At 36.4% G+C, this 27002-nt stretch overlaps 3 protein-coding genes across 3 annotated transcripts; all 3 read right to left on the reverse strand.

The window, feature by feature from the left end:
- Nucleotides 1-9179: 9179 nt before the first annotated feature.
- Nucleotides 9180-10561, reverse strand: LOC132308747 (36.4 kDa proline-rich protein). The gene has a single exon (XM_059806953.1). The coding sequence runs from the start codon at nucleotides 10434-10436 to the stop codon at nucleotides 9465-9467; it is 972 nt and encodes a 323-aa protein (XP_059662936.1). The 5' UTR covers nucleotides 10437-10561; the 3' UTR covers nucleotides 9180-9464.
- A 1040-nt stretch (nucleotides 10562-11601) lies between these two features.
- LOC132308749 (uncharacterized) lies at nucleotides 11602-17139 on the reverse strand. The gene is made up of 6 exons (XM_059806955.1): nucleotides 16071-17139; nucleotides 15779-15928; nucleotides 15352-15474; nucleotides 13418-13462; nucleotides 12895-13332; nucleotides 11602-12445 (listed from the first exon to the last, which is right to left on the reverse strand). The coding sequence occupies exons 2-5, from the start codon at nucleotides 15891-15893 to the stop codon at nucleotides 12953-12955; spliced, it is 663 nt and encodes a 220-aa protein (XP_059662938.1). The 5' UTR covers nucleotides 15894-15928; nucleotides 16071-17139; the 3' UTR covers nucleotides 11602-12445; nucleotides 12895-12952.
- On the reverse strand, nucleotides 16060-16921 carry LOC132310007 (uncharacterized). The gene is made up of 2 exons (XM_059808250.1): nucleotides 16888-16921; nucleotides 16060-16562 (listed from the first exon to the last, which is right to left on the reverse strand). The coding sequence occupies exons 1-2, from the start codon at nucleotides 16919-16921 to the stop codon at nucleotides 16060-16062; spliced, it is 537 nt and encodes a 178-aa protein (XP_059664233.1).
- Nucleotides 17140-27002: the final 9863 nt, after the last annotated feature.

Here is a 27002-nt window from a genome sequence, read left to right on the forward strand (position 1 = left end):
TAGGACTTGTTCTTTGAGAAGGTCCACACACATATTTAATTTTCTATTGGTTTATTTAGGCTTGTACATCATTCGTGGGCTTTCCTTTTCAAGGTATGGCTTTGTAAATCTTGTAGTAAATACTTTTACTTTAATGAAACTTATCTTCCGAGAAAAAAAGACCACACACACACACATATATATATTGAAATTCAATCAAATGATTCCAAGTACTTTTGCCTTTGGCATAAAGAAGCAAAGCTATAAAGTGATTTATGGAGGTGTTGGTGGGAAGTTTTGACAATTCGCCAACGAATAACAATGTAAAGATAATTATGGAAAAGCACGTAAACCAAATCAAAGCAAAAACATACCCAGCCCAATGAAGATCAAATTCCGTATATTAAAATAATCAAAAGCAAAAAATCCAATTAACATAATTAGGAAAGAATATCTGCCTTTTCACTACTTAAATGTACACCACATATATATATTTATTTAGTGTCCTGAATAATGTGCATGAACCAACTTTTGAAACATGATAGAAAAATGTTTAAATCATGCCTTCAAAAGTGCATGTCCTACTATGAGCTTTTTCTTTCAATTTTTCTGAACTTGTCAGGAATTCACACACATAATTGATAAATAAACATTATCTTTATTTTAATATTTTGATTACACACTCATTCACCTTTCACAAACTTGACTCACCTTCTCTCTTTACAATTATATATCTCACTCTACACTTTGAGCAACACAACTCCTTAGATTATAACATCAATAAGCAACTACTAGCGAAATATATGCTTGAAATTTAAAAGAAAAATAAAAATCCATTTCTTCGTTATGAGTTATAATTTAAAAAATATTTTCTAAAATATATTTGACATCCAGACAAACCTAACTTCGGTGCAGTAATTTACAAATGCTTCAAGTTGTACAAGGTGTTTCATATGAATGGTACACCCGGCAATGCCTTTGAAACTGGAACAAGTTAAGGTCGAGATGCAACAAACTTTATTTAAAGAATGTAATACATTTGCTATTAATTTGTGTTTTTTTATTATTATTATTATTATTATTAGTACTCACATGTACTTATTTTTTTTAAAAGTTAAATTCTGATATTTCTTTAAAAGGTCAAAAAATGATATTACTGAATCAGTGACCCGTTGATCTATTAATTTACTTAAGATAATGAATGATAGATGGACGACATGGGTTTCATCTGTCCCTACCTGCCCTCCCCAGTACTAACCAATTTTTATCCCTTCTACAAATTCAACAATTTCAAAAATGTCAAAATCTCATAATTTCAAAAAAATGGTGACGTTAATATGGAAAAACATTATTTACTTTCACATAAATATCAGTTTTTGTACATCAAGTACCACTTTTGTTTTGAGAATAGAGGTATCACTTTTTGTGTTTTAGGTATCACGTTTTTGTGCAGTACAAAAAGTGATACCTAATGACAAAAAGTGGTATCTATACGCCTAGTAAACAATATTTTTTAATGTCTTTATTTTTTCAAAATTATGAAATTTTGACTCCATTAAATAATAAATATGAATTATTAACACTATTTATGCACGTAATAATCCCAATCAATTTTATAGTGGCCAGTTAGACAATATACCATTCACTTTGTGGGATGCCATAGTCAATCTTGAAGAGTAAAATTGACCTTGTCAACTAAGGGAGGCTTGCATCTGTAGGTGGAAATCGCATGATAGTTCCCACGATGCTATTGTTCTATATATTTTAGAGTTATTTTTTTAACATTAGTATTAATCTTTCCAAAATATATATATATATCACGATGAATCGATTTCACACTTAAAAAAGACTATTTTCTTTTTTTTTCTCTTGACAAGTAATTTTCATAATACTTAAAACTACCCAGCATATACTTGATGAGACCTATTATTAAATCTATGCACATATGTAACATCATAATCTCTATAGTTAAACAGTCAATTTAAAATCCGACAAAGAAAATAAAATAGAATGATCGTACTCCTCGTTGATACTGTTGAGGTCACAAAAATAGAATGACATGTGTTCCATTTGAATTTTATAAGAGGCAAAATTTTAAGATATTAAATTTAAAAAAGACATTAACTTTTCCAAAATATATATATCTCACAATGAATTAATTTCACACTTAAAAAAACTATTTTTTTTTTCATTTTTTTTTTGTCTTGACGAGTAATTTTCACAAAATCTAAAACCACCCAGCACATACTTAATGAGACTTATTATTAAATCTATAATGTTGACGCTAGAATCGGCTGGTTAGATCCGATCTTATATTGATGGAAAACAGGCATGCCGGAACCAATTGTATGGTTCGATTGTAATTGGTCAACTATAATCTCTTTCGAGGGTTGACTTTCGGACGATACGAGGATAAAGAGAACAGTGATACTCCTCTTAGAATTCAAGAATTGCCTTAGTTAAAAGGACTTTTCAATAAATAAATTATAATAAAAGATTAAGAGAATAGAAAAGGGAGGAAAATAGATATAGCAAGAAAAGAGAGAGATAGAAGGAAAGAGAGAAATAGATAGAACGAGAGATTGAGAAATATAGAAAGGAGAAAGAAGAAATAGCAAGGATGCTATTCTTGGAAAAGTGTGAGAAAGCAAACAAATAATAATAAAGATTCTAAGAGTGCTGGACCCTAATATAGCATGTCACTTTGTTTATTTATAAAATAATTCGTAACTAAATCCTACACGCAACTATTTTACTTGCTATACAACTCTATATCAAAACAACTATAAATTCAAAATAAACTAATCTTAGAGATAACTATCACCATTTAACTAACACAAACTAATCGATATATATATATTAAAATTATATAACTAAACTTATCTTAAAGATAAATACTAGCTTTTGATCCTTATTCAGTAGTCAATTCAAAGGCTTCTCCAACCTTTGCATGTATTTTAATCCACGTAAACAACATAAACCCATTTCAGCCCAAATTATAGCCATGTCACTGTCCAGTAATTCTGTCGAAAATGTTTCATTTCAAACCAATACTTACTGCCATGTTAATGTTCATGTAATTATCAAAATGGGTGTCAACATATAGTAACATCATAATCCCTATAATTAAATAGTCAATTTAAAATCCAACAAAGAAAGTCAAAAAGTATGAACTCCTCGTTGATATATCTCACAATGAATCGATTTCACACTTAAAAAAGACCTTTTTTTTTTTTCTTTCTTTCTTTTTTTGTCTTGACAAGTAATTTTCACAATATCTAAAACCACACAGCTTATACTTGATGAAACCTATTATTAAATCTATACACATATGTAACATCATAATCTCTATAGTTAAATAGTCAATTTGAAATCCAACAAAGAAAGTCAAAGAACTCCTGCTTGATGTTATTGATGTGAGAATGACACGTCCTCCATTGAAATATTTTATAAGAGACAAATTTTAAGGTGAATAAATGTTTTTTTTTTTTTTCTTTTAAAGTTCAAATAAACACATTCACACGCTTAACACTCAACCTTTCAATTTAAAAATTAAAATTTATACCATCTTGAATTAGTATCTCTTTCCACTTTTATGCCAAAGACAACATATATCCATCGTACTAATTCAAGATGGTATAAATTTTAATTTTTTTATTGAAAAGTGGAAAGACTCTCTCTCCACTTTTATGCCAAAGACAACATATATCCATTCTACTAATTCAAGATGGTATAAATTTTAATTTTTAAATTGAAAGGTAAATTAAATTGAAAGGTTGAGTGTTAAGCGTGTGAATGTGTTTATTTGAACTTTAAAAAAATAAAAAAAAATAAAAACATTTATTCACCTTAAAATTTGTCTCTTATGAAATACAGTTTGGGCTTGGCTTGGGCTCGGTTCGTCAGTAAACGAGCTGAGCTCGAGCTTAATTTTCAAGCTCGTTTAATAAACGACTCAAGCTTGAGCAGCATTGAGCTTGGCTCGTGACAGGTTCGCTAATTTGAAGGCTCATTTATATTACCATTTTACAATTAAAAAGTTTAGCCCATATGAACATAAGTTTGGCCGAACCCACATCATCTTATTATTAAGGTTCATGTACATATAATTTATTAGTCCATCATCAAATAAGGTTTAATCTCAGCCATTAGGATAAACAAATCTCAGCCGTTGGTTTCTAAAGTTAAAGATTAGAGTAGACCTAGAACTCTAATCTGTTGCAAGTCTGTGGCATGTCTTCTTCTTCAGCCCCGCCGCATGGTCCACATGATGTCGCCGGCAACCCTCCTCGTGCGACACAATTCTCTCTTTTCTCTTTCTAACAAATCTTAAGGTACAACAGTGCAACATATTGATAGATCAAGTCTGATATAGTGTGATACCCCTCGGATCCGAAACACGGGTTGATCAGGCCCAGGCCCAAACCCGAGGGAAATATCAAACAATTAAAGTATTTTAAAACGAACACTGATGACAAAAAACAATAAAGATAGAATAAAGCTGAAAGAAATAAAAATAATAAAACCTTCCATGTATAACTGAAAAATGAAACTCCAATCCTCCAAAACTTCAAAGTTACAACTTAGGAATCCACTGGTGGACCCCTAACCAAAAGTTCAACTGAAACTGAAAACTGAAAATAGATAATGCTAGAAACATCGAGAGAAGTCCTACGTAATCAAATGAATGTGAGACTGTCCTTGACAAGCACGATTAAGCTCTAAGGCTGGAACCGTCATGTACCTGAAAAGAATAATAAAGGAGTGGGTCAGACCCACGAGCAAGTTCTAATCTAACTGTAATCCATATAGTGACTCGATACGCAGATACACCGTAGACACCTCACAATATCTATCTAGTCCATACGTATAAATATATCCACACTAAGGGATATTCACTAGTCTATAATAGGGGTCTCAACCTGAATAGAAGGCAACATGTGAATACGCACCCAAAGGTGGGCATGAGTACCTAGACCTAACAGGGTACACCTCAACCTATTATAACCAGCTACGCATCCATTGCATATACGCACCCTGACCAACGAGTCTGAGACTCAAGCTCAGTTCGTGGTACCATAAACATATATATAAAGTCCGTCCAAATTCAGGGTATGTAGTTCAAATATTTATTAAACTGACATACAACAAACTAACTAGTTAATCACTCAACTTATTCAGTTGATGTGAATTAACTACCATCCATTAATCTAGGAAGTCATCCAACTTGGTTACAGCTGATCTGACTTAGTCATAAATATGATTTAGTATCTTTCAATCCATTCCATTAATCCATTAGGTTATGTTTATGCGTTTTGAGCTAAACCGTCCCTAGTATGTCACCGTCCCATACCGGTACACACAATCCTCCATATCCATGTAAATTACAACATATATAATAGTTCAACAATTTATAGACCCAAAACCACCATCCAAATAATTGCACAAAAATATTTAAAGTTTCAGCAATTTAAATCCAAGCATTTAACCATATAGTTGCAGGAGACGATTTAATAAATCAACAACTAACATCCAGAGCCCGCATAGACCAAATTTAATATGTCAAGGACTCTATCATGCATGTGAATAAGTTAGATAATCCTATTATTATCCAATAAATTTCTAAATCAATTTCAGAAGGTTGTTTAATGTTTCAGTAATTTAAATCCAAGCATTATCCATATAGTTACAGGAAACGATTTAATAATTCAGCAACTAGCCTCTCGAGCATGCATAGATCAAAATTAATAATTAAATGACCTTATCATGCATTTAAATGTATTTTAAAACAAGTTTTATAAACACATTACATTCCATCAAATTGCTGAAATTTATTTCAACAATTAATTTAACTTCCATTTATTAACAACATAGGAAGTGCCTTAATTTTTACACTATTTTTTCCGACAATTTAGAATTAAACTTTAATCAATTTAGGGTCTTAATAACACTTAAAATTCATTCCTTAATCCCTCTGTAAAGTTCCAGATTCACTCAAATAGTCTCCATGCTCCAACAGTGTTAAACAGTACGTAGAAAACTAAAAAAAAAATAACAAAAAAAAAAAAAAAAACAAACAAAATTGAAGATGGAGCCTGCCCCAAATTTTGGGAGCAGGCTCTTTCAGCCTAGAGCCGGCTCTAGGAGTCCTTAGAGCCTGCTCTACTTGTTGTGGGAGCCGGCTCCCACATCCATGGAGCCGGCTCTCACCTCCTTTGATAGCCTCTGTCCCCGTTGCTTCGTTTCAGTCCGTCTGCTCCCTCTCTGATCAATTCCTACCACTCTGTTGGTTTCTAAAACTAATCTTAGGAGTCATTAATTTAGTCTAGAAGCATCCCCAAGGTTGTTTACAATAAATTTGAAAACAATTACTGAGTTTAAACAAAACCATTAAACTAGCATGCTTGGAAAACAACACTGGAACAGGTTTCAGAAAACTTCAATTATCTTCCAAACCCTCTATTCCTCTTCATCACTGAACCTAAGGATCTTATATCAATCCCAATAACATCCCCATGGTTCATTTACAGAGACTAAAAACAATTCCAAAGACTAAAGTTACAACAGAGCAACATGCTTAAAAAAAACAGAAAACTGAAACGAGCCATGCATGAACTGTAACAGAATGGTTTTCAACATAAACAGATCATTCATATGACATATATTAAACATATATCATCCAGTTATTGATTGATTAAACCCTAGAGATTATCTAGGTGCACAGAACACGAGCCAAAGAGAAGGAGAAAGAGAAGAACTTGCTTGTGATTTCAATTATGAAATCCCTGCGTCGTCTCTAAGTTTTCCAGCAATTCTGAACGCCGTCAAGCTTCCTATAACTCCGTCTCTAATCCTTACTCAACCTCCTTGGTCCTCTCTGTACAATTCCTCTTAAGCCTCACTCTGGTTTCCCCCAACTGCTCTTTGTTTCTCTCTCTATATCTTTTGTACGTGAATAGGGTTTTTCCAACCCTTGATATAGATTATAACCGTGTATATATAGGTGTAAAAAAATCCTAAACCCTAATCCTTGTTTAATTAGAGACAGAGCCCTAATTCTAAGCCTAGTCGGCCCATAAACCTATCTCTGTTACCACAGTGCGGTTTACCTATACGTGAATTGCAACCCAGAGCTAACTGTAACTTAAACCATAATTAAATTAAAAATCCAATTAAATAATTTAATACACTTAACCAATTAATTCCAATTAAAATAACCCAATTAAACAGTTAAAAACACTTAAACAATAAATGCCAATTAAATAATAAAAGATAACTTATTTAATTCAATTTAAAACACATGTCACCTAGGTAAACAATTTAAATCAAATTAATAAATAAAAATAACACATAGGTAAACAATTAAATCAAATTAATAAATAAAAATAATTAAACCCAATAATCACCCAAAAACAATAAAAATAATAAATAAAATGCCGAAACCATCCTTTTAAAATTAGGGGTATTACATATAACATTGTAAGGTTTGATTTAATCTTGTTCTGTATTATTTTTTTTTCTTTTTTGTCGGAGATGGAGATAGGGTGATTTTGTTTCTCGGTCGAAGATGAAGATCGGATTTAATGGAAGAGATCGGGTGATTTCTTGAATTGGTGGCTATTGGGTAATGTAAAGATTCCAAGCCGAACCCGAGCCTGAGCCCGAGCTTGTCCAATCTCTATCGAACCGAGCCCAAGCTGAGCTAGTCCAAGCTCGCCCGAGCACGTTTGTGGAGTTAACGAGCCGAGCCCGAGCAAGCCAAAGCTTGGCTTAGCTCGGTTCATTTGCAACCCTAGGCAAGAGAGAGACACACACAAAAGGAGCAAGGATAAGTCCCACCAGCAGCCATGGGGATTGGGTTAGCAAATAATTATCAAAAAGTAACCTTAAAAAAAAAAAAAAAAAAAAAAAAATTGACGTTTTACTTTATGAAATGCTATTTTACTCTAGGATGGTCTGAACTCCTGAGTGTCTAAGGCTTCGTTTGGATTGAGTGATTTAGAGGGATTTGGAGAGAAAAAAAAAAAGGGAAGGATAGTGATTAGGGTGTTTGGATGGGAAAAAAAAGAGAGAAAAGAAAGGATTGGGAAAAATTTCCCTCCAAAATTGATAATATTTAGAGGGATTTGGAACAAATTACAGAAGGGGCAGTTGAGAGACAGCCGGTTATATATATATATATATATATAGTTTACAGTTGCACAGAGAAATAGAGTGGGAGGCTAAGAACAAGATGGATACTAGTGGGGAGGCTGAAGTATATATATATGTAGTTTGCAGTTGCACAGAGAGAGAGTTGCAAAACAAGAATTACAGAACTTGATTAGTTGATTTTAGAAAAAAATTTAGAACAAAACCCATACATACAAGTTAGTTGTTGTAGATAGAGAGGGGGGTAAGCTTGAAAGATATGGGTTTTGATTTTTAGAACAATCTAAAATGATATGTCGATGTAAGTTTTGATCTTCTGATTTTTGTAGATTTTGTAGTTTGCCGTTGGAGAGAGAGAGAGGAGAGAACGAGAATAGAGAGATGGAGGCGATTAGGGAGGCTGAAATGATTTTGCCCTACTAACCTTACCCAAAAGGGTAAGATGGTAATTTCATTATTATTTTTTCTTTTCTTTCCTCTCATTTGTGTTATCCAAACAACAAAATTGCTAATTTCTTTCTTTTCTCTCCTATCTATCCAATTATAGCTATCATTTCTTTTCTTTTTTTTTCTTTTCTTTTCTCTCATAATTCTCTCATATGTATCCAAACGAAGCCTAAGTAATCAGGATATGTAAAGAAAAAAAAAAGTCTCTAGGAAAGTAATTTTTACATTAGATTAATTAAAGTGATTTGTTTGATCAATTAATTATTTATATAAAATATAATATTTTGTATTTAATAAAAATAAAAAATCAAAATCAAAAGTGATAAATTAAACAATTCCTTTGACATTTTTATCACTAAAGCAAGTAATTATACCCAATCCGTCAGTTTTATTTACTTACTCGGTTCTTGTCCGGTTGTCCCCATCTTCAAAGCCATCTAGACGTTGTCCATGCATGGGTAACATGTTGTCTACGCATAAAGATTAGTTCACAAAGTCCATGAATAGAATTCCAAAAAGGTGAGAGAGAAGATATGGACCCCACCACTGTGGGGGCACAAACTCCACTATCTCTTTCGTGGGATTTGGTTTGCAAATAAATAAAATCCAATTCAGAAAACAAAATTTATACAAAGCAAACACCTGCTCAACATAACAGAACAGAAAGTTACATAGATCACTTAACAAAGTCCCCAACATGAAGAAAATGAAATTAAAACCAACACTCCCAAACATAACATTCATTTGATATGCTCATTAGACCTCATCTTATAAACTATGACATTAAATAATAATTAATACAGTACGTACACGTAGCGTACACTTTCTCAAAGTGAACTCCACTTGAGTTCACACCGATTTTTATTGTGTGTTGAAGAAGTAGGTAGCTAGGCAGGACACTTGAAACCTGGTGGTGGAGTCTTACCACAGTCAACTAGAACCTCAAGAGCAATTGGTATGATGATGTTAATATTCAGAAGCTTTGCCTTGATGGTGGTGCACAGACACACTGCTGCGTCTAAGTCCACCAGCCCTTGCAGCACTGGGCAGCATGTGTCCTTAGCACTGCTGCCAATGCCAATGTGCACCAACCCACCCAACAAGTCCACACACGCCCCCAGTTTCAGCGTGTCGATGGGGCAAGTTTCTTGTCCTGCGGGCGGCGTTGATGGCGGCGTTGTTGGAGGCGGTGGAGGACACGGCTGTTCAATTGGTGCTGGTGGTGGTTTTGGCACAACGGGAGGCTGCACCACCGGCGGCGGCAGTACAACAGGAGGTTTTGGTACGGGTGGTGGCATTACAACCGGAGGAGGTTTGGGCACGTAAGGTGGCATTACAACGGGAGGAGGTTTGGGCACGTAAGGTGGCATTATAATTGGTGGTTTAGGTATGTAAGGTGGTTTTACGATGGGTGGTTTGGGTACATAGGGTGGTTTGGGGATATGGGGTGGTTTCACGATGGGTGGTTTGGGGATATAGGGTGGTTTCACGATGGGTGGTTTGGGGATATAGGGCGGTTTCACGATGGGTGGTTTGGGGATATAGGGTGGTTTCACGATGGGTGGTTTTGGGACATGGGGTGGTTTAGGTTTGGGGACATGGGGTGGTTTAGGTTTGGGGATATAGGGTGGTTTTGGGACATGGGGTGGTTTAACGATGGGTGGTTTGACATATGGGGGTTTAGGATGAAAGGGTGGTTCAATTTTAGGAGGGTGTTTTGGTGGGAATTTGGGGGGAAGTTTTGGTGGCTTAGTAGGAGGAGTTGGATATGGGCAATAGGGGCAAGCAAGAGAAATGAGCAGAGTGCCCAAGTTGAGGAGAAGGATTAAGAGTGTACCAACATTACACTTACCCATCATTCTTTTTTTACCCAATCTCCCAACCTAGCTCGAGTGGGAAGGAAAACAGAGTTTCTCACACTCGGTATATAATCCAATGAGTGGAGTATTTAGGCTTCTTATAGAGAGGAGAGAGGGCAATATTGAGAGAGAGAGTGAACGAGCAACCTCTAGTACTGTTTTTCTTTGTATTTCATTGAAGGTTTTCCTTTGATAAATTGATTGGAATATTTGTCATTATTCATTGACTTGAGTGACACCACATACCAGTCAGTCTGGATATGGGCTATATCGCAAATAGATTATTAGGGTGTTTTGTTAACCGTGTAGGCTAGGGTATGGTGATGGCTTTTCTTTGGCCTAATTTTCAAACATTGAGAGGACAAGGGGAATCCAAAGGACGCGGTGTTTTGCCATCTAGTGGGCCTACTTGCTTGTCTATTGTGTCCGTGATTCAGCTAATCTACATGTGACTCTCACACAGTCGTCACACTAACCCATTATTTTTTACTATAATATACTCCCTATATCTTTTTCCATGTGTGTGTGTATTATACTTACTAATATATATATACAAAAATTAAGTTCTAGAATAGGCTAAATTTAGATGGGGTGGATATATAAATCGGAGAGTTATAAATGGGAAAAGAGTTTTTATTCTTATAAAAAAATGTGACAATGGTCATCCATCAAAATTAATTAACGTGAATAAAATTATTAAAAATGACCTTATAAAGTTAAGTACGAAAGCAAAATGAGTGCAGAATTCATCTGGCCGACTTGAAAAGAAAAAAACAAAAGGTGATGATAATAACATGCATGTGAAGACAGACCCCTATAGGCTATAGATTTTTTTCAGTCAAGCAAGTAGCTGGCTTGGATGGACCACAAAATCTTATTCTCTATCAAGTTAAATGAATCATGAATCCAGGCTGTCGGCCACGTACGGTGACCCTTTTAGTAGTACTGGAGAGCATACTGCTTCGCACGTATTTGCCATTTTCATTTCAAAGATTGCATGCTTCCAATTTAATTTGTACGTAATTGCTTCTACAACATAATGGATAGGGTCTAAAACCTCTTCACAATTGACAACGTCAGAATAGCTTTTGAGTCTCAAATCCACTTCACCTTCATCCAACCACACAAAGGCCTATGATTTATTCAATCAAGATGGTTCATCTAATTAGATTCAAAATACTAATATCATCGTTTAGAAATGTTCAACAGTGTACATATATTCATTATCATTATATATATACATATGCATATACATATTTTTGCGCAATCAATTGATAAATTCGAAGTAACAATTCCATTGATCATTTGTGGGTTCTAATGCAGAGTGCCTGAATTTGTAACCCACCCAAACCCTTCACTGCAAGCTTGTATATTTGCCGATCATCTCAGCTCAGTACAGGGGAAGTTCACTTTGCTTACCAAAAATGCCAGGCCCATATTTTGGAGATATCATATCGATCCATAAGTAGTGGGAATTGTAAGGAGATGAACAAGGTGACTGGAAGAGATGCTAACGCGGCTGCTGGAATAAGAACCCAATCCTTTTTATGGCCAAATACAAGATAGAGTGTGGCACTGAAAGTTACCATCATGGAAGTTATAGAAAGAAACAGAGTAAGAAGACCGATAATTAACCTTTTGGGAAGAACATAGAGGAAGTCCTCTTCTGCATAGCGCGATGTGAGGATAGACAAGAACATTAACAAGGAAGCTATGGATGTAAATAGAGATATAGCATCTGAAACCGCAAAGATTATGAAACCAATTTCTTTGGAGAAAATTGGGACGCCATCGTCCTGATTGTTGCCGCCTGGAACGGTAATAGCTGCTGCAAATACTACAGTGGCAATGAGTGCTGCTGCAATTGTGCATGAATTTGCTGTGTCTTTCATCCATTTTTCTGCTTCGATTACCAACTCCTTGTGTTCTTCACTGAATACCATTGCAGCAGTTTTTCCATCTTTGTTTTCCGTTCCCCTTAGGGAAGGGATTACAAACTTTTCCACTTCCTACATAACAGCCATAAGTTAAGATTAGTGGAACAACTTCCATTAATTTGTTTTATCATATAAGGTGTAATTTTCAAGTGTTGGAAAAAACATCGATTCTCCCAAAATTCAGTGAGAGAGAATCTGGGGATAAGTGAAAAAGATTTGATGGGCTGAAAATGTTTCTTAAAGAGAAGACAACTAAAAGGAAGATGGCCATCTGTGGGTTATATATATATATATATTCATATGTATTTTATTTGATATAGAGTAATAAGTTGGTCTATGTTTTTGGCTTGAGTAGCATTACCGCATGCAGACAATAATGAACAAATGTCAATAATATAATGGTCGACACCTGACTGTCAATTAAGACACATCGGGCATTGCCAATGCCCCATGCTGTGGTGGCACCATTTATAACACTGCTCTAATCATATTTAGGACAGAAAGTAGCTAAATTTCAATACCTTAAACCATTGTAACTCACGCCGCATCTGTAAAGCTGCACCAGAAACGCGATTAAGTTTATTTGAAGGTGCCAATTTTCCAGCTAAATGCAAGATGTTGTTGCCAAATAAGTCTGCATAGTCTGTAAAACTGCTTATCCTCGGCATTCATATGATATAAGAGCTTGAAAACATTTTCCCAGCGTTCTATAACTGCCACTTGAAATATGACATGACTTTCTTCATCAGTGAACAATTTTGCGGCTGGAAATGTATCCAAAATCTCTTCAACAACCTCATGAATACCCTGTCTTGCAGCCTCAAAGAGAGCTCCTTTGAAATGAGAATCGTAAGCACTCGAATCATTTAAAGATAATATTTCCTCACACAAACATTTAACAAGTTGAAGAGCTTGATGATGTATCAATTTTTTCTCTCGGATGTGCTTGATATGAGGCACTGCAACAATTAATTAAGGAACTTACTCAAGAACGTGATCAATAACATTCAATTGAAACTATGTGTTTACTTAATTATCCCTTACCTAATTCAGCAACTTGCCAAAATACAAAATGCAATTTCTTCCTCACTGTTAAAGAAAACAAAATAAACAAGTTGAAATTTAATTTCAAAGGAAAACACCAGACAACATATATATGAACTAGCTTGTTGCTAATTATCTAACTTTAATTTTAATTAAATTGTTTATATATGATGATCAACTAGCTAGCTATCTACTTTTACTGGAAAAATGTTTGGCTGAAAATTTTGCTAGCTTCCCAAAGTCTAGTTTGACCCAATATGAGAATAGCCAAACAATTCTTGAAGTGACTCGACCAATAGATTGATTGTTTGAAGATCAGACGACTGTTGATAGATAGTAATGACCTCTTCCTTTATATTCTGATACCTCAAGAAAAAGGACTTTTAACACCAAGTAATTGATATAAATGGGAAAAAATGATTTAGAACAAAAGGAAATCAACATTCGTTTCACTGATTCGTCATATAAACAATTGGAATTTGTACAAAGATCAACTTGAAATCAAGTTAAAGATAGGGTTGAAACTACACTAAGACTACTTGTGAGATATTTAAATTTTATGTTGGTGAATTTCGTAGTAAAAACTTGTTGATCGAATTATAATTTTGGTTTATCTTGAGTCTTTTCGTCTTTGGAGCTGAATGGTGAGTGCCTCGATACCATGGAATTAGATGAAGACACCACTTAGAACAGGTATGTGAGCGAGGACGCGTCATTTAAAGGTTGGTGGTCTAGGACTTAGAATTTGAGCTTTTAATTGAAAATTTTTGAATCCTGAAAAGCCCGACCAGTCGCACTTTTAGTGACCGGTCCACCAAGTCTTGGTTGGAACCTTCGGAGAGTTCGACCAGTTGCACTTTGCCTGATATGTGCAAGTTTTTATGTTTTGGTAAGATTTTGTTACCTTTTAACACCAAATTTCTAGAGAAGTCTACAACGTTTTTAAAACCATTTTCTAATTATTTTGAGGACTCTCTAGGTATTTAAACCTCTTGAAACTCCAGCCCTAGAAGGATTTTGGGGGAAACATAGAGAATATTTTTGACACCATTGTTGAAGCTTTGACAGAGATTTTTTTTAGAGCACACACATACACGCGAGTGTTTAGGGTGATGCTCTTCATCTGATCAAAGGGAGTTTCAGAGCCTACTTCAGCTAGTGTCCTTAGTTTTTTCCTGCAGGTTTCCATGTAAAAAATATGGTGTCCGGTTTGTTCTTTCCTTACTTGCTTTACTTTATCATTTTACTTTGTGATTGTGGATGTTGAAATGTTAATTGTTATGTGTAATTAAGCAATCACAAAAATCAAGCAAGAAGACCTATTCACCTCACTTTACTGGTTTACTCCGTTTCACTAAATTAACTAACCACTCCTGCACTGCGCATCTCACACTACAAACTAAAACTACTCCTAAGGAAAGCAGTAAAGTACAAGTAATAAAATAAAGGCAATCGTGTGGTCGAGAAGAGGACCCTTCTCCAAGTTTGCTCCACGCCTATTTATAACCAGCCTTGAGCGGTTTGAAACAGTTACGAGCGGTGAAGCCTAACCGCTAGAAATGGTTAACCAAGGATAGTTATCAGAATAACAGCCTTCCCCAAGTCTTCAGCACCTTTTGCCACGTGCCCAATCACATATGGATTCAAATTTCAAATTTAACCTGACCCTTCGGCACATGCTTAATTCAATTGAAATCACACTTTCAGTTCCGCAACATCTGTCAACCGCTCAAAAGTTTGGCACCATACAAAAGACTCGCACAATTTTCACTCAAAATTTACGCAAAAGCACTTACACGTGGTCCAATCTGGAAAATTCCAGATTTTGATGTAAACAAAAATAACTTTTTCAGACATGTTATTCAGTAGGAGTACTTGATTATACGAAATTTTGTAACAAAACAGAAATGAAATAATGAAATACGCACACTTACCCATGGACATTTGCATCTGCAGGAACCCTTGACAGTTGCTACCTGGATCCTCAATGTTACTGGCATTTGGAGGGTTATTGGTATTTGGAGGGTCAGCGTAGTTGTCCAGCATCACAGGAACACCTTTTTATATGAAATTAGTTTCCTCATCAGTACTGTACAATAGCAATTATTTCTTGAGGTAAATTTGTTTCGGTTTCATGGGGTGTGTGTGAGTGTACCCCTTAATTATTAAATACATGGTCTACCCTATATATATAGTAACCACAAAAATTTATAATACACCTAGCACATAATAAGATAAATAATTATAGACTTAATTTTCATTATATATACCTACCTTATTGACTTAATTTTCAGCATATATTCCTACCTTATTGGGTGAAAAGAAATGGCAAAGAAATATAAACAAATTACAGAAACTAACAAGAATAGATTAAACTTTGCCAGCGGTTGAAGCAACTTCCACTTGGGAATGCAGATGCCTTGCTAGCTATTGCTGCCAGAGAAGAGTCACCATTAGAACTCATCATTGTAGCCATATTATGGTAGTCCTGAAGCAAATCCAATGCCACATCTGTGAAATTTAAATTACAATTAATCCAACTATCACTGTATCAATCAAAATGTTTTCTTATATATATATATATATATATATATATAGCCAAATAAATATATATATAATAAAAGATGGATAAATTCTCTGAGTCAGTACTCACCAATGAATTCAGATTCAATTACATAAATGAGAAGGAAAACCCCACATTGATTTGCAAAGTCATCCCCTACAAGGATGTTCTTGGTCTCGCTTATCAAATATGCAAGTGTATCCTTTTGCTCATATAGAGCAGCATGGTGGACTGGAAAGTGTTTAGCGTTGTTCCTAATAAGAAGCGCAGCTCGGTTATTCTCCACCAATATTATGGCAGCCTCAGTGTTGCCAACCTGTGCAGCGACGTGAAGGGCCGTCTTGCCAAGATAATTTTTTATGACAAGTGCCTCCGTTGGTATTCTTTGCACCACATTCTCCAAAAAATGATGTGCTTTTCTGGTCGCCACTGCTACATGAAGTGCTGTCCCTCCATTATATGTGATTATCGCTGTGAATGCATTTTCATTATTATGTTGGGAGAAGAATCTTTCGGCGCTCTCCCAGTCACCTCTCAGTGCAGCTCTGTGTAATGGCAAGTACAAGCTTATATCCTCATCATCTGTGAACACCAACACATGGTCGGAATTAGTAGATAGTATGTTCCATATGTTTGTTTTTGTTTCAATGTAAAATATTTTTCGAAAAAAAGTTCACTATTTTTGGTGTTTGGATATTAAGAACAGTAAAATGTTTTACAGTTTAGAATAATATTTGCTAAAAGCCTGAAAATGATTTAGAAATCCAATTCACATAAGTCATTTTCCAAAATTCTGAATCAGTCGAACTTGCACAGTTTGAAAAAGACGACGACATACGAAGAAGACTGGAGCATAAGAATTAAATGGGAGGCTTGAAGAAGTGAATTGAAGTTGTAACAGAGATACTCATGGCACTGGTGTAGGAGGAGACAGACGGCATCGACGCCAACAATGCCTGTTACAACATTGGAGATGATGATGATGCGCAGTGGCGATGATGACGATCATGGCGATCAACAGAGGGCTATAATAAATAGGGAGCCTTGACCGTTGTGTTGGTAAGAATGATAAGTCTCTGCCATTTGATGGTGAATTTTGAGTCTAAGGTATGTTATGGTGTTTGGATTTTTGGTGTTCTAGTTGATTACTTAATTGATGACCAGTGTGAATTTGATTTTGTCTTTCAGGTGCTTGACAAAATTTGCATTTGTAAGAGTTTTGGACATGAATTTGAAAAATATTTTACGGATAGTAACCAAACACCAGAAAGTAAGTAAGAAAAAAATTATTTTACTTGAAAAATATTTTACCACAAAAAATGTTTTAAGTCAAAATAAACAGTGCTAGTCTTTTTCAAGTCAATAAAGTAAGTATTTAATTTTTTTTTAAAGTTAAATTGTAGTAACTTTCAAGAAAACAATGTAATAAATGCCCGCCATTTTAAGATGCCCGCCATTTTAAGATGTTAGATTTCTTAATTGATAAGTTGGCTTGGCTCGCCATCCACTTGATGGGTTGTGTGGGACCCAAACTTGAGCCCATATTAATAATTTGGTGGATGGAGAGTCAACTATAATAGGCTATATTCACACTCCCCTTTTCTACATTTGCACTCCCATCTTAAAAGAAATGACAAGTCTAACCCTAATTAGAAGCGAATGATTTTATTTTATTTTTTTCAAATTACACAACTCCCCTTTCAGATATCCCCTCGTAGTCTCCAATCTTTAATGTTTTTGGTAACACAAATAAAAATAAAAAAATCTTTTGACTGGACCCAAAAATAAAGCATAGTACGCCCATAAAAAAAGACCCACAAAAATTCTTCGTTCAATAAATATCCCTTTTGACAGGACCCAAAAAAAATACAAAAGGTTATCTCGGTTGAATAAATTATCACTTTTGACATGACCCACACCAAAAAAAAAAAAAAAACCTCATCTCTATTAACTAAATTCTCTCTTGACAGGTGGAAATAAAAAAGTACTAAATGAAATAAATAAGGTAAAGAAAGAAGAAGTTATAATTAATAGTATAAAGGGTAGTTATTGTATTATACAACAAGGAATGATGCATTAATGAATTAAGGGACCTTCAAGGAATGATGCATTAATGAATTAAGGGACCTTCTAGTCATTTTCTTTTAAAAGAAAAAGAAAAGTGCGGTGGAATCGTAGAGAAGGGGAGTGCAAATATCGCCTCCCTATATATATATATATAATATATAGACTGATGGTGACAATTCAGGGAAAGTAGTAATATAAAGGTGCATTAAGTAACATTTTTGTTTTCTATTTTTGCAGTCTTGAGAAAAAAGAGACACGATTTTGCTTTCCTAAGTGAAGTAGAAAGCAAAATGGCGTTTATTGCCACAATTCTGAAAATAGAAAACAATAACAGTATTTAGTAATACATATTTGTTACAAGATGGACACTATTTTTAAAATTTTTAATTTTTCTATTAGTACCAAAAAACCTTAAATTATGTACGCAATTCATTTATTTCACAAATATTAACGATACCCAATACATGATAATAAAATACAATATCGAATTTAAATCATAAATCCTAATTTTACCAATATATAAGTATAAAATACCATGTATTAAGATAAAAACGCTCTAACCAATTATGTATATAAGTACATGTATATGCATCATGTAATCATTTATTATGTGATATATAATATATTTAACAAATAGTATATTATAATAAATAAAAAATCAAAAATAGATATCTTATATGTAATAAGATACATAATGTATTATAAGCTTATAATTTAATATTTACATATAATATAAAATAGATATGATATAATAATAGAAAATACCTATTGCATAATAATTTTATAATATGATATAAAATTAATAACAAGAATATAATAAATCATAAATATTTTTGTCTCAAAAAATAATTTACACTATTATATACTATGTTATATATTTTTATTAGTAATTAATATGTAGCATTAGTATATAACATGAATTTTGTTTGAAATGAGTGTAGTAATAATAGTAAAAACGTTTTTGTGTTACACTGTCGAAAACATAGGAAGTATTCTTTTTAAGTTTCCTCTTTTTTCACAAAAATGAAAAACGTTTTCTTTTATAGAAAAACAAAAACATATTATTAAACATGATTTTTTTTGTTTTTGTTTTTGTTTTGCCTTTTTAGGGGTTGGCGATAATAAACAAGAAACGTTTCCCTTGTTTCTCTAAAACTACCACTGTTTACTATTTTAAAGAAAATTTAAAATTATCTTAAATAACTAAATCAAGCATGCTCATGACAATCTAAAAAATGACTAATATTTAAATTCGAAGTGATATGAGTGCTAAAACATTGGAAAGCAGGGGCGGTTGCCAACTTACTAAAATGGGAGCCAACTTCTGAATATTGTGAGGATGATGATGATGACATTCTTGTGTACGCGTCTGAATATTGCGAGGGAGAGGATGATGCTGATGCCATTCTTGTTTTGATGTGATCACTCAATGGCTGTAATGCGCTTATAACAGTTTTGATCAACAGCTGTGTGCACTTGTTAGGTGTGACAACTGATCATACTTTATACAAAATCAAGAAGACTTAAAAGAAAGAATTTGACATAAAAAGAAAAAGAACATATATATCACTATCAAATGAGTTGTAATTAAAAGAAAAGTCAGACTCCATATATATACTCACATGATCACTTGACAGATTTCTAATCTTTTATATTTCTCTGAACTAAATCTGTCTTCTATTTTAAAATTTCAGCCCTTAACATTCTAAAAAATTAATAATTAAATTCAAAGTCATACTAAAATTTTGGAAAGCAGGGGTCGTTGCCAACTTACTAGAACGGGAGTCAACGGTGATTGGGAGGAAGATGAAGCCATTCTTGGTTTGAAGTGGTCACTCAATGAAATAATTGGGGAATCCCGGGACCAATAGGAGGAGACAAATGGGGTAGTCCAGGGACCACGTAATAATTTCTCCAAATTGGGAAGGCTCCAGAGAATCCCGCTCTTCTACGGCGCTCCTTTCTTTTCCCATTTTGTGGTTGACGCCGACGGAGATATATGAAGAATCTGGTTGAGGTTGATTTCGTATCATACTCTGTGTCTCTCTCTATCAGTCTATTATCACAGCTGCGATATCCCATTTTATTCATCATCAAAAACCCTAGAAAAACCCTAAACCTCTCATATCATGTCATTACAGCTGCCAAAAACAACAAACACACAATTGATTCAGAAAGATACACAGAACCATCAAACCACAACCATGGAAAATGATTCAGAGAAGCAAGAATATTAAAAAGTCCCTGAATTAGAGTCTATGTGGCTAGAGAGAGAGCCGTCGTGAGGAAGGAGAGGGAATTAGGAATCTGATATGAAACTGACGTTAGGCAAAAGGTCGGCGAAAATAATATATTATTATTATTTGAAAGAAAAAAAAATATAAATAAAAAATGTTTTGATCTGTATTTTCATTCGCTTCACCATTTTAACTTTTCTTTTCTCATCCTGAATCGGTGGCATTGGAACCTTTTATTTTTTTTATTTATTTTTTTATTCTGGTGTCTGTTCTATGATCTCTTGTATTAGTTTGTTTTTAAGCAACCAATTATCTCAAACAGGCGATTTTGTAAGCAACTTTGTAAACTGGTTGAATCACAATCATTAGATCAGCGAGGCCAACACGTGAGACCCATTTGTAATATAATGATGAGTTTGATGGCGTGAATGAAAGAGAATGCTAAGTGGAAATAGAATAAAATGCAAGTAAAAATGGAGTGAAATAAAATGATCATTTTCATTTTATTATTTGATTGTAAATGTTAAATGTATATAAATAGATGGTAATAACTATTTATACATATTGAGTTTTGACCGATTTGAAATTTCAGAGTTTTTCAAAATATCTTTTTTAGTAACAAATAAATTAATTTAACAAAATTAAATTCTTATATAATTTTTTAAAAATAAATGATAGTAATAGCGATGGTAGATGGTGGTGGTGGTGGTAGTGGAGGTGGAGGTGAAAAATGGTAATGGTGTAGGTGGTGGGATGGGAAGGCGGCGGTGAAGGCAATGGTGAAAGGCAATATGGAGTTGGTGGAAGGCAGTGGCAGTAGTATGGTGATGGTGGTGGAAAGAGATAGTGGTGTAGGTGACGGTGGTGGAAGTCAATGGAGTTGATTATGGTGATGGTGGAAGTCAGTGGAGGTGACTGTGGTGAAAGGCGATATTGTCGGTGGTATTAGTGGTTGTAGAAGGCGATGGCGATGGAAGGAGATGGCAACTGTAACGACCCACTCTACCATATGGTATGATATTGTCCGCTTTGGGCCTGAGCTCGCACGGTTTTGCTCTTGGGCTTCACCCCAAAAGGCCTCATACCAATTGGAGATGATGCACTTACATATAAGCACTTCACCTTTCCTCTACCCAAGCGATGTGGGACTGTGCACCCGTAACTTGCCAGTGTGGTAGCCTGTCAGTGTCTCTTGCACCCGCCCACGGTACACCCGCCCACAAGGTCATCACAATCCACCCCCTTTGGAGGCCCGACATCCCCGTCAGCACACTTCCGGCTGGGCCAGGCTCTGATACCATTTGTAACGACCCACTCCATCACATGGTATGATATTGTCCGCTTTGGGTCTGAGCCCGCACGGTTTTGTTCTTGGGCTTTACCCCAAAAGGCCTCATACCAATTGGAGATGATGCACTTACATATAAGTACTTCACATTTCCTCTACCCAAGCGATGTGGGACTTGTGCACCCGTAGCTCGTCAATGTGGTAGCCTGACAGTGTCTCTCGCACCCGCCCACAAGGTCATCACAATCCACCCCCCTTGGAGGCCCGACGTCCTCGTCGGCACACTTCCGGCTGGGTCAAGCTCTGATACCATTTGTAACGACCTACTCCACCATATGGTATGATATTGTCCGCTTTGGGCCTGAGCCCGCACGGTTTTGCTCTTAGGCTTTGTGATACCCCTCGGATCCGAGACATGGGTTGATCAGGCCCAGGCCCAAACCCGAGGGAAATCAAACAATTAAAGTATTTTAAAACGAACACAGATGAAAAAAATGAAATAAGTATAACTATTAAAAGCTGAACAGAATACTAATATAAAATCCTCAATAGCCTGATAAAACTTAATAAAATCCAACTTCCAAAACTTCCATGAATTACAACTCGGGAATACATCTAGTAGACCCCTAAATAAAAATCTCAACTGAAACGTAAACAACTGACATAAAACCAAATACTAGAATATGGAAGGACATCCTACGTCGTCGGTGGAATGAATGATAATCCCTGCACAGCACGATCAAGCTTAAGACTGGAACCGTCCGATACCTGAAAAATAAGAGTGGGTTAGGCCCACGAACAAGTTCTAATCTAACTGCAATCCATACAGTGACCTGATACGCAGATACACCTAAATACCTCATAATATCTATCTAGTCCATACATAAATATATCCACACTAGAGGACCTTCACTGGACTATAATGGGGTCTCAACCTGAGTAGAAGGCAACATGCAAAAACGCACCCAAAGGTGGGCATGAATACCTAGACCTAACAGGGTACACCTCAACCATCATATCCAACTATGCATCCCAATGCATATACGCTCCCTAACCAATGACTCTGAGACTCATGCCCATATCGTGGTGCCATAACATATATATAAAGTCCGTCTAACCCAAGGTATGCCATTTTATTATTTATTGAATTGACATAAGAATTTTAATCCAGTTTAGTCATTCAACTTAATCAGTCGATCTGACTTAAACACAACCAACATTTAATCCAGGTAGTCATTCAACTTAATCAGTCGATCCGACTACACACAAATACAATTAATCCAGATAGTCTTTCAACTTAATCAGTCGATCTGACTAAACAAGGTTTAGGATTCAATATTTTACAATCCATCCCTTTCATCCGATAGGTTAGGTATTAGCATTTTGAGCTAAACCGTCCCTAGTATGCCACCGTCCCGTACCAGGGCATACAATCCTCCATAACCATATAATTGACAGAATATATTAATTCAGCAATTAAAATTCCACATATATATAATCCAAAACCAATATCCAAGTAATTGCAGGAAAACAGTTAAAGTTCCAGCAATTAAATCCAAGCATTAAACCATATAGTTGCAGATTGTGATTTCATAACTCAACAATTAACATCCAGATATGCATAGATCAAATCTAATATATCATTGACTCTATCACGTATTTAAAATCAATTCTATAATCATATTATAGTCTAGTAAATTGTTAAAATTAATTTAAGCAATTTATTTCCTTCCATCCGGTAACAGCGTACTGAGTTGTATACTTGTACTCTGTTTTATCTTTAGCACAGAGCCCTAGCCTATCCATAAGTCTAATTCATCAATTAATAGACTTCTCCGTGTATCTAAAATTTAATTTAGAATCCAATTTTAGCACCATAAATTAGCAAATTAGAACTAGACAATGAATTACCTTCCAGCCGTTAACCGCACGCAAAGTGGTTAATTTGCGCACTGTTAATTCCATTAATAAAAAGAGGGTATTTTATGCAATCCAAGACTTTGATTTCATGTTAAAGTATTTGTTTAAAACCCCCATTAAAGTTTCAAAACTTTTCCTGAACCCCAAGTGCCCAAACAGTAGCTGAAAACCCACTGAACGCATCAACTGAAAAGAGCCTGCTCTTTTAAAACATTGAGCAGGCTCCAAAATGGAGTTGAGCCGGCTCCTTTAAACCATGGAGCCAGCTCCATTGGGTTAGAGCCGGCTCTATGTAACCTAGAGCCGGCTCCATTGTAGGAGGGAGCCGGCTCCTTCTCCATGGAGCCGGCTCTCTCCCTCTGTGAGAGCCCTTTCCCCCCGTCTGAAGTTTCTGCAACCTTCTGCCTCATCTCCGGCCAGTTGCAACCTGTCTAATTGGGTTTAAACTTTTCTTAGGAGTCTTAATTATGTTCAGTATAGTCCCCAAGATGGGTTTACAGTAGTTAAATTCAACTACAGAACTACAAGTTCCACAGACAAAACATGCTTAGGTAATACAAATACTGTAATGAAACTTCAGAAATCCATCACCTAACTAATTCAAAATAAAGATAAGATTAATTTGACATATAAAACATGCTTGATTCAATTATTGATCCATTAAACCCTAGAGTATATCTAGGTGCACAGAACACAGGCCAACGGGAAGGAGGAAGAAAAGAACTTGCCTTTGATTTCAGTTATGAAATCCCGGCTTCGTGTCTACTGTTCCGGCAATACGAACCACTGTAAAGCTTCCTCTGGTTCTAGTAAACCCACCACCACACCTCCTTTGTCCTTCCTTCTCCTAGGTCCGACCCTGAAGCCTCAGTCAGAAACCTCACAAACTTGCTCTGCTCTCTCAAAACCTTACTCTGTATCTCTCTGTGTTTTGCAGAACTAACACTTTGTTTTCCCCCAAACCCTAAACCAACGTGATCACTGTATTTATAGGCGTAAACACTAAACCCTAATCCTTGTTTAATTACAGCCCTATCGTATAACTCCAGTCGATCGGCCCATATAGCAGTCTATGTTAAGATACTCACGTAACTTCTTAGGGAACCCTAGTTAAGTAACGGATCATTTAATACTACAATTACTCAATTAATATAAAAACACAATTAATCAAATAATTTAAAACACTTAAAATAATTAATTCAAAAATCATCAGTTAATAAATAAATAAATAAAACAAATAATCAATTAAATAAACAAAATTAACAAATAAACAAGTAAAAATGCAATTTAACTAATACATTAAATACCAGGAATATCCTTTTAAATCTAAGGGTATTACAGGCTTCACCCCAAAAGGCCTCATACCAATTGGAGATGATGCACTTACATATAAGCACTTCACCTTCCCTCTACCCAGGCGATGTGGGACTTGTGCACCCGTAGCTCGCTAGTGTGGTAACTTGACAGTGTCTCTCGCACTCGCCCACGGCACACCCGCCCACAAGGTCATCACAATATTTGTAATGACCCACTCCCTCACATGGTATGATATTGTCCGCTTTGGGCCTGAGCTCGCAAGGTTTTGCGCTTGGGCTTCACCCCAAAAAACCTCATACCAATTGGAGGTGACACACTTACATATAAGCACTTCACCTTTCCTCTACCTAGGCGATGTGGGACTGTGCACCCATAGTTAGCCAGTGTGGTAGCCTGACAGTGTCTCTTGCACCCGCCCACGGCACACCCGCCCACAAGGTCATCACAATCCACCCCCCTTGGAGGCCCGACGTCCTCGTCAGCACACTTCTGGCTGGGTCAGGCTCTGATACCATTTGTAACGACCCACTCCACCACATGGTATGATATTGTCCGCTTTGAGCCTGAGCCTGCACGGTTTTGCTCTTGGGCTTCACCCCAAAAGGCCTCATACTAATTGGAGGTGACACACTTACATATAAGCACTTCACCTTTCCTCTACCCAGGCGATGTGGGACTGTGCACCCATAGCTCGCCAATGTGGTAGCCTGACAGTGTCTCTCGCACCCGCCCATGGCACACCCGCCCACAAGGTCATCACAATCCACCCCCCTTGGAGGCCCGACGTCCTCGTCGGCACACTTCCGGCTGGGTCAGGCTCTGATACCATTTGTAACGACCCACTCCACCACATGGTATGATATTGTCCACTTTGGACCTGAACCCGCACGGTTTTGCTCTTGGGCTTCACCCCAAAAGGCCTCATACCAATTGGAGATGATGCATTTACATATAAGCACTTCACCTTTCCTCTACCCAGGCGATGTGGGACTGTGCACCTGTAACTCGCCAGTGTGGTAGCCTATCAGTGTCTCTTGCACCTGCCCACGGCACATCCCCCCACAAGGTCATCACAATCCACCCCCCTTGGAGGTCCGACGTCCTCGTCGGCACACTTCCGGCTGGGTCAGGCTTTGATACCATTTGTAACAACCCACTCCACCACATAGTATGATATTGTCCGCTTTGGGCCTGAGCTCACACGGTTTTGCTCTTGGGCTTCACCCCAAAAGGCCTCATACCAATTGGAGATGATGCACTTACATATAAGCACTTCACCTTTCCTCTACCCAAGCGATGTGGGACTGTGCACCCGTAACTCGCCAGTGTGGTAGCATGTCAGTATCTCTTGCATCCGCCCACGGCACACTTGCCCACAAGGTCATCACAGCGACGGTGGTGGTAGAAGGCGATGACGGTGGTGGTGGTGGAATGTGATGGCGATGGCGGTGGCGGCGGTGGTGGTAGAAGGAGATGGCGACGGTGAGAGGTGGTGGTAGTGGTGGTTGTGCAAAGCGGTGGCGATGGCGGTGGCGATGGTGGTAGTGAAAGGTGGTGGTGGTGATGGAAGATAGTGGCGGTGAGAAAGGCGGTGGCGGTGGTGGTGACTGTGGTGAAAGGGAGTGGTGGTGGTGGTGGTAGAAGGAGATGGCGACGGTGAAAGGCAGTGATAATGTGTGGTTGTGCAAGGCGGTGGAGGTGGCGGTGGTGAAAGGTGGTGGTGGTGATGGAAGTTAGTGGCGGTGAAAAAGGCGATGGCGCTGGTGAAAGGCGCTGGTGGCGCTGGTAGTGACTATGGTGAAAGGGAGTGGTGGTAGTGGTGGTGGAAAGGCGATGGCAAAAATGGTGGTGGAAAGTGGTGAAAGTTAGTGGCGGTGGTGGTGGTGGTAAAAGGTAGTGGTGGTTTTTGAATTTGGAACATGAGGATTTTTTAGAAAGTTGATTTTTAAAGAAATTTACTTGGGAATGAAATGACCATTTCATAGGTTTAATTGTTGAATGGATTTTCATTCCAATAGAATAGTCATTTTCACTTTAAATTACATACCAAACAAATGAGTGATTGAGATGGACATTTCATTCCACTCTATTTCTGCACACCAAATATAACATAAATATAATTTGATAGGTTTGAAAATTTAACCTAAATAGTGGTAAAACTAAGATTTTCCTTTTTACAACCTACTCATTTGT

This window comes from Cornus florida, unplaced genomic scaffold (genome assembly GCF_030987335.1).
Source record: "Cornus florida cultivar Cherokee Brave unplaced genomic scaffold, ASM3098733v1 CherokeeBrave_3.0.0_Hap2_Chr05, whole genome shotgun sequence".
In the NCBI taxonomy this organism is placed as follows: Eukaryota; Viridiplantae; Streptophyta; class Magnoliopsida; order Cornales; family Cornaceae; genus Cornus; species Cornus florida.